Source organism: Cucumis sativus, chromosome 2, assembly GCF_000004075.3.
Source record: "Cucumis sativus cultivar 9930 chromosome 2, Cucumber_9930_V3, whole genome shotgun sequence".
In the NCBI taxonomy this organism is placed as follows: Eukaryota; Viridiplantae; Streptophyta; class Magnoliopsida; order Cucurbitales; family Cucurbitaceae; genus Cucumis; species Cucumis sativus.
Window position 1 is genome coordinate 21,891,864 of NC_026656.2, and position 13,493 is coordinate 21,905,356.

Below are 13,493 nucleotides of genomic sequence, written 5' to 3' on the forward strand. Positions count from 1 at the left end.
GTATCTCAAACAGGCTTTCGTTATTTTGTTACTTTTGTTGACGATCATTCTCGTCTAACTTGGTTATATTTAATGAAAAATCGTTCTGAGTTATTATCTCATTTTTGTGCCTTTCATACTGAAATAAAAAACCAATTTAATGTCTCTATCAAAACTTTGCGTACTGATAATGCGGGTGAATATTTTTCTCATTCTCTTGGCTCTTACTTGTGTGAAAATGGCATTATTCATCAATCTTCCTGTGCTGACACTCCATCTCAAAATGGTGTTGCAGAGCGGAAAAATAGGCATTTACTTGAAACTGCCCGTGCTTTATCGTTTCAAATGCATGTTTCAAAAATCTTTTGGGTTGATGCTGTCTCTACAGCTTGTTTTTTGATTAATAGAATGCCTTCCTCTGTTCTTAATGGTGAGATTCCCTATCGTGTTCTTTTTCCTACCAAGCATTTGTTTCCTATTGCTCCTAAGATATTTGGTTGTGTCTGTTTTGTTCGTGACGTTCGTCCTCATCATACTAAGTTAGATCCCAAATCCTTGAAGTGTATCTTCTTGGGTTATTCACGTGTTCAAAAGGGTTATCGTTGTTATTGTCCTACCCTTAAAAGGTATCTGGTTTCGCCTGATGTTGTCTTTTTTGAAGATACACCCTTTACTTCATCACCATCGAGTTTGTGTCAGGGGGAGGATGACAATCTTTTTATATATGAGGTTACCTCTCCCACACCATCCTTGTCTACTGATGTGTCTCCTTCCCGCCCGTTGATTTCTCAAGTCTACTCCCGACGACCTCCACCACAACCTTCAGACTCATGTCCTCCATCAATGCTTCCTTCATCATGTGATCCAGCGCCAAGTGATGATCTTCCCATTGCTCTTCGCAAAGGTAAACGCAAGTGTACTTACCCCGTTTCTTCCTTTATTTCCTATCACCAGTTATCTCCCTCCACATATGCGTTTATTACGTCTCTTGAGTCCACATCTATTCCTAACTCTGTTCATGAAGCTTTGTCTCATCCTGGCTGGCAAAATGCAATGATTGAGGAGATGACTGCTTTAGATGATAATGGTACTTGGGATTTGGTATCTCGTCCTGCAGGAAAGAAGGCCATTGGTTGTAAATGGGTGTTTGCTGTCAAGATGAATCCTGATGGAACAGTGGCTCGTTTAAAGGCTCGCCTTGTTGCCAAAGGTTATGCTCAAATCTATGGCACTGATTATTCAGATACATTCTCTCCGGTTGCCAAGTTAACTTCCATTCGCCTATTTCTTTCCATGGCTGCTACCAATAAATGGTCGTTGCATCAACTTGACATTAAGAATGCTTTTCTTCACGGTGATCTTCAAGAGGAAGTTTATATGGAACAACCACCAGGGTTTGTTGCTCAGGGGGAGAGTGATAAAGTATGTCGCCTTCGAAAATCTCTGTATGGTTTGAAACAGAGTCCTCGTGCGTGGTTTGGTAAGTTTAGTCAAGCCCTTGTATGCTTTGGTATGAAGAAGAGTACATCTGATCATTCAGTTTTCTATCGCCGATCTGAGAAGGGTATAGTTCTACTAGTTGTATATGTTGATGATATTGTTATTACTGGAAATGATGCATTGGGTATTTCGTCTCTCAAAACTTTCCTTCAGGGTCAGTTTTATACAAAAGATTTGGGCCAATTGAAATATTTTTTGGGCATTGAAGTGATGAGAAGCAAGAAAGGTATTTATTTGTCTCAACGAAAATATGTACTTGATTTGTTGTCTGAAACAGGAAAATTAGGCGCCAAACCAAGTGGCACTCCAATGATGCCAAATCAGCAACTTGTTAAAGAAGGAGAATTATGTAAAGATCCTGAGAGATATAGGAGATTAGTTGGGAAGTTGAACTACTTAACAGTGACTCGACCAGACATTGCATATTCTGTAAGTGTTGTAAGTCAATTCATGTCTTCCCCTACAGTGGATCATTGGGCTGCAGTAGAGCAGATTTTGTGTTATCTAAAAGCTGCTCCTGGACGTGGGATCCTATACAAAGATCATGGACATACGAGAGTTGAATGTTTTTCTGATGCTGATTGGGCGGGGTCTCGTGAGGATAGGAGATCGACTTCTGGATATTGTGTTTTTGTAGGTGGAAACTTAGTTTCATGGAAGAGTAAGAAACAAAATGTTGTTTCTCGTTCGAGTGCTGAGTCAGAATATAGAGCTATGGCACAATCTGTGTGTGAAATAGTATGGATTCACCAACTATTATCTGAGATAGGCTTCAGTATTACCGTGCCAGCTAAATTATGGTGTGATAATCAAGCTGCACTTCATATTGCATCTAATCCAGTATTTCATGAAAGAACTAAACATATTGAGGTGGATTGTCACTTCATTCGTGAGAAAATCCAAGATGGGTTGGTGTCCACAGGATATGTGAAGACCGGAGAACAATTGGGAGATATTCTAACTAAAGCTTTAAATGGAACAAGGATAAGCTATCTGTGCAACAAGCTGGGCATGATCGACATATTTGCTCCAGCTTGAGGGGAGTGTTATGATATATATATATACATATGTCCTTTATTGTAATTTTACTTAGTCTCTAGGGTTTAGTTTATTCTCTATATAAATATGTAACATTGCTTTGACTCAATGAGAATAAGACATATACGTTTCTGAATTCTAAATTACAAAAAGAACAGCTGTAACTAACTAACCAAAACAACCTTGTAACTAACTTGTAACTAACCTTGAGATATCAATATATAACAATCTCCTAGCCTGAAAAAAGGCAGAGAATTCATTTTGAGAATTTAATCCTAAACTTTGAATTACATCACCTTCACCATGTTTGCAAAAGAGGAGTGTCATCAGCGTATTGGTGGAAAGGGGCATGGATTTTTTCTTTTCCCACCAAGAAACCTTCATATAACCCATTTTCATAGAGCTTTAAAACAAAATCTCCCAACACATCTCCAACTAACAAAAACAGGAATGGAGACAAGGGGTGCCTTTGTCTGATACCTCTTGATGTTGTTATTCTTCCACGTGGTTTGTCGTTTATAAAAAAAATAACTTGGTGTTCTTCAAGCATCCTAAGATCCAGGATGTCCATTTTGGGTCAAAGTTCTTGTTGTACAGTATTCTCTCTAAGAAGCCTCAATCCACTCTATCAAAGGCTTTTTCGAGATCAATTTTCAAAATCCACCCTTTCTTTTTTTTGGCACGATAATCCTCTACAACATCATTGGCTATTAAAACTGGATTCAAAGTCTGTCTTCCTCGATAAAGGCACTCTGAAAGGTCTTATTATTGAATCTATAACCAGTTTTAACCATTCCGCCAACCCTTTTGCCACCACCTTATAAGATAGAGAGGTAAGACTTATTGGTTTGAAGTCTTTTACAAGCACAGCATCTTCTTTTTTCTTAATCAAGCAAATGAAATTTTCTTGAACGCAAGATTTGAGTTTTCCATTTATGAAGAATTTCTCCAAAATATCTATAATTACCCTTGAAATGGACCCAGTGTTTGATAAGAAACTTGGTTGTAAATCCATCTGGGCCCGGGGCTTTGTTTTTTCCAAGAGCTTTGACTACCCTGAGAATTTCTGCATCTGCAAAGCACCCTATGAGAAGAATGTTCTAATTTGATGCGATCCAAGGCCAGTCCACATTTAGAAGAAAAAACCTTACACCTGGCATTCTTTATAGAGATTTTCATCAAAACTCAAAATCAGCCCTTCTATTTCGTGGAATGATCTAGTTGCTGCCCCAAAATCATCCACTAGTTCAGTGATAACATTCCTCCTTTTCTGCGTACTCAAAAACCGATGAAAGAAGCCTGAGTTCTCGCCCCCCACTTTCATCCAATGTAGCTTACTATTCTGTATATTATTCCTTCCTTCAATCCTGTATATGCTTAATAGCTTGGCTTGCAAAAAGTTTTTGTATTCAATTTCTTCTGAATTAAAACCACTAATTTCTACAATAGCATACAAGAGGCCAAACTTTTCAACAAAGATTCCTCTTTTTGTTTGAGAGGTGTTTGGAAAGCGGATTGCCCAGCTTTCACTGCTGCTTCACTTTTTGCAATTGTTCGTGGAGAGCAAAACCATCCCAACCATTACTGTTGGAGCTGCTCAAGGCTTTGTCGATTACATCATTGCATTCTTTATTGAGCAGAAAACTATTGCTGAATCTGAAAGGTGAAGGCCCCAACTCACCGCACCTACCTCCAACACCAAAGGGAAATAATCAGAAAAGGTACGTGCATGTCTGGTGACTCTTGTGTTATCAAAAGCATCGTCCCATTCCCTGTAGATGAAAAAACAATCCAGCAGGGATCTAGCAACCTGATTTCCTTCTCTAGACCATGTAAATCTTCTGTTTTGGAGAGGGATTTCCCTGAGATTTGTTGTATCGATGAAATTATTGAATGCCCCATTCCCCGTGTAACTTTTCCTACAGAAAATCTCTCAAAAGCCCAACAAATGACATTAAATCCCCCCGATACACCAAGCATCCGAACAATAATCCAAGAGTGAGAGGAGCTCTGGCCATATTAACCTTCTTTTTCTATAGTAACGAGGCCCAGAAGCATTAGTGATCCAACATGTCTTTTTGCAAGTTGTGGAGTATCTAACCGACAAAAGAGGACGTTCCTTTAATTGTTTGAGATTATCTTACTCATGTCCCACAATGTCATAAGTTCACCAGAGAGGTTGGTTGATGCTACAAAATCCCACCCTATTTCCTTGGAACTCCATAAAGATTTTACGAAAGCAGTGTCCAAAACCTCCATCTTGGATTCTTGAATAAAGACCACCTCGAGTTTTTTCACAAAATTCTTGCGGCCTAAACACTTCGACGGGTCCTTTAATCCCCTTGTATTCCAAGAAACCACCTTAATACTGACAGCAAAGAAAAGTCAACAATTACTAGAAAGGACTAGCAGAAGAGTCAGGCCAGATTATGCCACGGTGCTTTACAATCAGCACCAAATGTGCCGGTATATCAGAAGGCTTTGTAGGGGAAGACTAGGGGGCTATTGGTGCTGAGCTATTATGATCAAATTCTGCCGCAAATAAAAAGTTGAGATCTTTGCCATTAATGTCCACAACGATGTCATCCTCATGGCCATTGATCATACCCTCACACTCTTAACTACTGACACTAATTGGTGATTCTGTTACATCATCTTCTCATTATTTCTGCCAAACAGGTGGCTTGGCGAACCTCTCAAGAAAGTGATCTTCGTATTAGGATGGGAGAAGCTTATATGATTAAATAATTTAGGAGCTAAAGGATCAGAAACTGACCTGGTTTTTCCAGATGGTGCTTGAATGAAAGAGTTGCAGTTTTCTAAAAGATCTGGGGGTACTTCTCTTGGATCTTAACAGAGTATGCTCCTGAAAGTTCTGACCTCAGAAAGGCTGTCCAGACTTTATTGAAAGAGGTTTTTTTTTTGGATAAAGTGCTTTAGTAGGATCTTTGGAGAGCTGGATTTTCTTTTGAGATTATTGATCTGGTTTTTTGGGATGAACTGCGGCATTTTTTGAAAATAGAGAGACAAAGCTCAATGTACATGAGGGGTATACAAAGAGGAAAAGGGGGAGGATTAGCAAGCGCACCCAGCCATCTCAACTAGGTTGACACCCTCTTAGCGCCCTCATCACATCCAAAAGCAAAAAAAAAAACCCACATAGCAAGTTAAATAAAAGCAATACAGCAAAACAATAACAAATTAAAGGCCACAATACAATGCCAAAAAAGATGATAAAGCAAGGCAGCAAGCCGAATACAGAGCAAAAATAATAATCCTTGATTGAGCAAAAACTGATTGGAGCAGAAGGCTGATCTGGGAGACAAGATAAACTAGAAATGGGGCCATAATTGTTGAAGGATGTTTGCTTCTGAATATAATGCTTGAGGATTTAGGAGCTTGAAAAAATTTGCTACCTTTTGCTGATTTAGGTCTTTTGCAGAATCCTGAACTTGAACAGAGTGGAGGAGATGTGTTGGCTGGAAATGGAGAGAGTCGTTGGGTGGGAGGGGAAATGTTTTATTATTCATGATAGTAATTAAAGAAGCTTTATCATTTTTTCTCTCTCAATAAATCTTCCGCAGCCGAATTAAAATTACTCTTAATAGTAATTAAGTGGGCCTTTTTTCTTTATTCCTCTCACTTGATGGCTCTTCGTATACTGGAGATTTAAAAACAAAATCAATGGATGTGGGTCGCGCTGCCAATTTGCAACAGTTGTTTATCTTGCGTTCCGCAACATTCAAAGAGGGGGACTGTTCAGATGCTCGTGCAATTAATTCACTATCAACCTGACTGCCAGCCTCTGTCTACTTCTCCAGCGCTGGTGGGATGGCTGAAAAAAGCTTCAGAATTTCAAAAGGATTCCCACTCCTAGGGAGAGCTGCAAAAACTGATTATGGAACATTCACTACTGATGGAAAGAAAGAAAGATCAAAATTTTCATCTAATAAGAAATCTCTAATTCTCAAATGATCAATTGAATTTTTAAATCATCCAGCAAAAAAGGAACTTTGGAAGGTCTAGGAGGATTTAGAATGTAGATAAATGTTTCCCCTCTTTAGATCTGTAATTTCAATCGTTGACGGCACAAAACCACATAAGTTCTTCTTTACCTGAATCCGGGCTGCACTACAATTTGTTAAATTCAAAGTTTCAATGGCTATGTCAATAAGACCTCCAAAGTGATCCCCAATAACCTCAAAGGTGCTTCTACACCAATAATCCAGAGGAAGGTTTTTTATTTTGAGCCAACCCCCGTAGCCTTTTAAAACAAGTGGTCGACTATGTTTGATGTCGTCCCATCTTTCGAATTTGAGGTGGAAATTCCCCCAAGTCTGCCATTTTCCTTCCTCACGGATAAAGTCAATGATTAATTCTTGATCAATACTAATGAGGGCGTTCTCATCAAATAGAGGATTTATTACAATTTTTGTTCGAAAAAATTCTTCCAGCCTCTTACAAATCAATATCCGGTCATCTAAAGCAAATAATTTTGATATAATCCAAAGGTTTTCAAAGTTAACCTTAGCAACTTCATGGTTCTTGATCAACCTGTCCGCTTGTAGCTTCCTTTTTTGACTAAAATCCTGGCTGACATCCATTTTTTCAGGCCTTGGAGCTAGGAGTTTAGAGCTACTAGACTTAGCCTTATCAACATAACTCAACTTTTCTACCATTTGCGGAGAAAGAAAACTGGTATTACCAGAGTACCATCTAACATAGTCCATTTTTTCTACAAATTTATCCAGCATCTTGCAAATGACTTCCATCCTTGCTGATCGTTTCCTGAGCAAACTCTAATACTGAAAAGACCCCTTGAATATGGCCGTTGATCGAAGCTTAGGACCCATCCGGACTTTGCTTGAAACTTCAAAATTCTCAATCTTCCTCTGTTAATGTCCCCGAATATTTTGAAATAATTGTCCACCTGAATTCTGAGTAAATCAAAGATTACTGGCTGCGTCCATCTAAGTTGGCTAACGGAAATAGAAATGCTTCTCCAAGCTTCCACATCTTCAACGAAACAGCTATCTTCCTCTTTCCAAATTTGAGACTTGTCGGAAAAGACTGATGAAGAAACAGGCTACCGGAAAAGGAGAGAAGGAAGAGAGGAGAGAGGTGGGAGAGAACTTACTTTTTTTAATCTTCAATTCCTTATTTGTCATTGACAGCCTTCATTGTGCTTCCACATCTTCTACTTGAAACTTTCCATCTTCAAACCACATACAATAGTGTGCTTGGAGGACCCGGCAGCTTATTACTTCCATTGCTTCGAAGTTTCTGACAGAAAGTTGAAGAAATGCTAGGGAGGGAGGCAGACAGGTAGTCAATGCTCGCCAATAAAAAACCACTAGAGGCTGTTGTAGAGGAGAGTGGAGGGGTAAAACAGCGGAGGATGCGAGAGGAGAGAACTTACCTTTTTATCTGTCAGCTACAGTAACCGATTATATAATTATTACAATTATAATTCAGAAAAAACAAAAAGGATAGCTCACTACTTTTTTTTTTGATAAGAGACAAATATATTCATATAACAAAACAGAACATCCTAAGGGCAAGGGACAAGAGGGCCCTCCCCGGAAGAAGCTAGGGAACTAAGAAATGATGGCCTTCCAATTGTTGAAAATCATAGAAAGGCTATAATTACAAAAGTGTTTGGTGTAATTCGTACTCCACCAAGAGGTTGTGTGTTGAACCACAGTCCAAAAAGAATCAAAAGAATTAAATCTATCTTCAAAAATTCTGTTATTCCTTTCTTTCCAAATGCTCCACAAAAGGGAACGCGTCGCACATTTCCATAAGATGTTTCCTTTAGGGCTGTAACCTCTAATATTAAGACCTTCAATCATCCAGCTATCAATCTTACTAGGAAGACAAAGCTCCAAGTCAAAAATACCAAACAGAGTGTTCCAAGCTCTTTTTGTGAAGGGACAATGTAGAAATAAATGATCCAAGGTTTCCTCATCTTTAGAGCATAGGCAACACATCGAGGGGCTAAGCAATGTGTTCTGAATTTTTTTTTGTAGTTTCTCATGGGTGTTGAGGCTTCTGTAAGCAAGCGACCATAAGAAAAACTTCACCTTCTTCGGAATTTTATTCTTCCAGATATGACGAATCAAGGGAACAGCAATGGAGGGGGATCTCTTAGTTAAGTTAAGAAAAGTAGACTTTGTAGTGAAGTTGCCATTCATGTTAGGAGTCCATTTAAGACTATCATTCCTTTCAGTGGGGGCCCAAGAATGAAGAATTTCTAAAGCTGAGGCCGCATTGGCAATCTCGTTGTCGAGCATATTTCTTCTAAGGCCCAAATTCCAAGAATGAGTAGCAGTACACCAGCATTCAGCCACATAAGCGTCCTTATTCAGCACCAAAGAGAATAAGTTAGGGAATTTTTCTGCAAGTGTTTCCGCGACACACCATTTATCCTTTCGAAATTTGATTTTTGTTCCTTCTCCCAAAACAAAAGCAGAAAAATTAAAGAATATCTCCTTATGCTTTAAAATACCAGCCCATAATCTATGAGATTTTCCCCTGTTTGGATCTTTGGTAGACCACTCATTCTCCTCTAAACCATAGATGGCCACAATTAATCGCCTCCATAATGAGGTTTCTTCCTTACTAAACCTCCAAAACCATTTAGTGAGAAGAGCAATATTCTTATGCCTAAAAGAGCCAATCCCAAGACCACCATAACAAGTTGGGGTGGAAGTGCATTCCCAATTGACGAGGTGAGCAATTGGATTCGTAGATCCACCTGTCCAAACAAACTTCCTGATCATCTGTTCCAATCTATTAATAACACCAACTGGAGCTTGAGCAAGGGAGAAGAGATAACAAGGGAGGCTATTGAGAACTGATTGCACCAGAGTTAGTCTACCCCCTTTGGAGAGGGATACATTCCTCCACCTATCAAATTTGTGTCTGAATCCCTCTTCAAGATTGTTCCACATCTCTTTTCTATCATGACCCCTTCCAATAGAAAAGCCCAAATATTTAAAGGGAAGATTATCAACCGAGCATCCCGTAGATTCACTAAAAGGAGCTAAGTCATCATTGCTAAGGTTAATACCGATCAGGGAGGTTTTAGCTCTATCAAGGGAGAGACCGGCTCCCATAAGGAAGATATTAACCACCTTCCACCAGTTCTCCAGATTTCCATCCTCCCAGGAAGAAGAAAGAAGCGTGTCGTCTGCGTACTGAAGATGGGTTAAATCCTCTGACAGGTTCTCAAAATGAAAGCCTTTTAAACTCCTTTTCTCATTACAGTAGTGGATAAGGCAGCTTAGAGCATCTCCCACAATCGTAAAAGGAAAAGGAGCAAGAGGATCACCTTGACGAATGCCCCTTTTAGCAATAATCTTTTCCTCTAGGCCTACCGTTGACAATGATGGAAAAATTAGTTGTCGACAAGCATCCCCAAATCCACGTCCTCCATCTCTTACCAAAGCCTTTAAGTTTCATGATCATATCAAGAAAAGACCAATCCACCTTATCATAAGCTTTCTCCAGATCGAGCTTCAAAAAATTCAGAAACTTAGAAGATAAAAATTTGTATACAATTTTCAATGTTAATATTTTCTCAAAGATAGTACATTGAATAGGCTCCTCAAATACTCTAATGTGCATCAAAAGATTTGTACCATACCGTTCTGTAATCTCTGTTCTGGAGTATTCCTATTGAACGAAGTTTGGCCACAAATGGTCGCATAACTTCCAGGAGCTTATTATCTATCTCAACAGCATCTTCTCCCATTGCGACCTTCAAGTTTACAGCTACAATATCAAATCTATGATAAAAGAGCATCACTTAAAGACAATGTTTGCATACTTGAATCAATTCTATTTTCCTGTCATGAACATATGGACTGACATCATGATCACTTTCATCACGATATTGAAGGGTTGAAATGTGTAAGTTGTCAATGATTTGCTGAATACCCTGATGCTTTGCTGAGTAAATGCAACTGATTTAGAATATATAGACAAACTGAACAATATAGAAAAAAGATCAACAGAAACTTACATCCTGGTGTGGCAGTTAAGGCTAGTATTCTTAGTGGCACAGGTATTTTTGTTAACTGTACATTCAAAATCATATTGATTATTGTATATTTTTCGTTGACACCCGTACTAGTAACTGTATACAAACCTTGCAAATTAAAGTAAAAACTCAAAGTGAAAGATCCAACAGAAATGAAAACAGTACAAACTGAACAACAGACCTCACGAACTGCAACACAATAAGAGTAATTTCCAAGTGCTCGATGGGCTTCATCAATCACTAAGCAAACCAGGTATTTCATCAAACATGTGCCTGCCAAATTTTGTTTCCATCATTTAAGTAATGAAATGTGCATAAGCAGCAATCAGCATTATGAATAAGTCATAAAGTATTGCTGGGTGCATGTTCACTTTTCTGTCATACATCATAACGAAACAAGAGGGGGGGAATTTTAAAAATTCAAAACCTGAATGGATGATAACTAGGAACTTTATATTAGTAAGCATTTCCAAGTTTTGCAAAATAGTATGGTCGAGAGTTAGCCTATATGATGGCAAACATCAAATACAACACAGAATTGAACTCCAGTAAAATAAGAGATATAATCTCAAGAAATTGACCATTCCAGGCTTTCCATCAACGCAGACGATTTTAGACTACAATCTTTTTACCTGGAACATCTCTATTATATTCAGATACAACTTTGACTAAAGATGAACTTATAAAACCAGGCATGGAACAGTGTCCTACGTAAATTTCCCTTTTCACCGAGAATAAGAGTAATCATACATAACTGCACTTCCTAGGTCCAGTCTGTCACCATTTCCAATACAAGAAGGCTAAGGATCAAAAGAATTACCTGATTGAATATCCTTCTCTAGTACTTGTGGTGTAACAAAGAAAACTCTTTTACTTCTCCAAAAAGATGCTCTTTTTGCCGGATTTATCATGCCTGTCATGTCAATGGTCCATTCCTGCAATATGTTTGATTAGAAACTTGTTGAAATCATTTCGATCAACATAATGAGATATCTAGAGAAAGACAATGGATCCATCAAACCACTTCATTGAGAAACGAGTTTAGCGTCGTACTTGTGGTATTCCGACAATATTATGGCATGCTTCTATCTGTTGCAAGACCAGTGGTCGAGAAGGAGCAGTAAATACAATTTTGCCTGCAAGCAATAACTAGGAAAAGATGTCAACATATTTTAAGTTCAGAAATGTATCAAATGAATTCCAAAAACCGTCTTCATGCAAACAAAGAGAAGATAACTTCATCACATGCATTATATTGCATATCTCTGTGTAGTATCATAGTGCTCTTAGGTCCAATTGAGTGATGTAGTAGGATTACGTAATTGGGTTATCTTGGTCAAATCCTTAATTGATTAGGATTAGGATTAAGATTAGTTGCCTTAGTTTATCAAGACTAGGAAAAAATTTCATGGTTTATTACGATCAGGGTTTGTTTCTAAGAGTTGAAAGAGTACATGGAGAAAATGAGTCATGCATTAGTTCATGCAGTTAATTATTCAAAATATGGAGAGTAACATAAGAGGAAGAGAAGTTAGCAGTTTTTAGGTTCTTTCAACATTTCTTTCCACTTTAGAACATGATTGGGGAAGCTTAAGAATTACTTATAGCTTTCATATCAAAGAACCATGAACCACGTTTTTAACAAAGTTCAATCGTAAAGTGGAGGTCCTGCCTTCTATTTATCTTGGTTTGCCTTTGGGTGATCACCAAAAGTGCACTTGGCAGTCAATCCTAGATACAAATTTTAAGAAACTTGATCTTTAATGGTCATCCTTTCCATGGGAGCGAGAAGGCTCTATGGCTTGCTTTCTTCTTTTGGAAAGGAAAAAGGTGTTCCATTGATAAAATGAAAAGAGTCTAACGCTCAACAATCAACTTAAGGGACCCAAAAAGCATGATCCAAATCAGAATATTCACTCTCCATGGGCAGCTTGACTTCCAAAGGGCTTTAAATAGCCTTTTATCCATGTGTGTGTGTGGTGGGGGGCAGAAATAAGGTGGGCCGAGAGAGATTTGACTATGAATCTGCCATAGTGGCCAATTGACCGAACTTTATAGTCCTCGAAAACGTTCACTTTTTCAGATGCAAGGAGAGCTAATAAGGAGCTGAATTTTGCAATTTCCTCTTCTCTTTTTTTTTTTTTGAAAAGGAGACGGCCTCTTTATTAATATAATAATAATGAGACAAAAGCTCATAGTACAAGAGAATTATACAATGAACATATGTAACCATGGATCAAGAGGTGCACCTGAGCATCTCAACTAGGTTGACACCCCCATAGCACCCTCATCATATCCAAACAAGCTAAAGACCAAAACAAAGGAGTAATGTCCAAAGGAAAAACAAAATCAAAAGAAGTACAAAGAAATACAAATACAAATAAAAGACTACAAGAGGCATCCATCAACTCGCGCTGAGACAAACTTGAGATCCTTGGAGAAGGAACACCACGAGGAGGCAAAGAGATGATGACTCCATCGAGGTCTTATGCAGAGAAGCTTGCTTGGTAAAAAAAACTCTAGGATATTCCCAAACACAATTTGTGATCAAAGTCCATTTTCCAAATTAGATTAACGAATCGAGATAGACTTCGGTAATCCCATAGAATTTTCCAGCTTTAATACAAAGGAATAGATGAATGAATGAAAAAAAAAAATTCCAACAGGAGCCGAAGACCACTAACATTGGTTGATTATAACCCCTTCTTTCCAGTGAGACTAAAGCCCCTTAAGAATCTGAAGCTCACTCACTACTTCAACCTTCAAGTTTTCTTGAAACTGAAAACCCCACAAACTACTTTCTGCTATACATCTAATCAACTTCTTCTTTCACATGGCATACTGTCTGCTGAAAATTGGCTTACCACAAAAAATTACCTCCAAAAGATCAAGGCTCCAAAATAAACTCCGCTAAAGAAATAAGTTCCAGCCG

The 13,493-nt window shown here is 38.4% G+C and overlaps 1 protein-coding gene across 8 annotated transcripts in view; it reads right to left on the bottom strand.

Annotated features, from left to right (window-relative positions):
* Window positions 1-13,493, bottom strand: part of LOC101221910 (DEAD-box ATP-dependent RNA helicase FANCM) — a 58,933-nt gene that overhangs the window by 38,495 nt on the left and 6,945 nt on the right. For 6 of the 8 annotated variants that reach the window (XR_004214481.1, XM_031880948.1, XM_031880947.1 and 3 more), the window contains exons 4-9: window positions 11,615-11,697; window positions 11,382-11,496; window positions 10,743-10,834; window positions 10,544-10,598; window positions 10,349-10,470; window positions 10,166-10,279 (exon numbers count right to left, since the gene is read on the bottom strand). Coding sequence is in view for 7 of the 8 variants with exons in the window: in XM_031880948.1 (XP_031736808.1) it covers window positions 10,166-10,279; window positions 10,349-10,470; window positions 10,544-10,598; window positions 10,743-10,834; window positions 11,382-11,496; window positions 11,615-11,697 (581 nt within the window). In the remaining variant the exon portion in view is untranslated. Of the gene's footprint in view, window positions 1-10,165; window positions 10,280-10,348; window positions 10,471-10,543; window positions 10,599-10,742; window positions 10,835-11,381; window positions 11,497-11,614; window positions 11,711-13,493 lie in introns of all 8 variants that reach the window. The other 2 variants (XM_031880951.1, XM_031880950.1) reach the window with 2 other exon arrangements.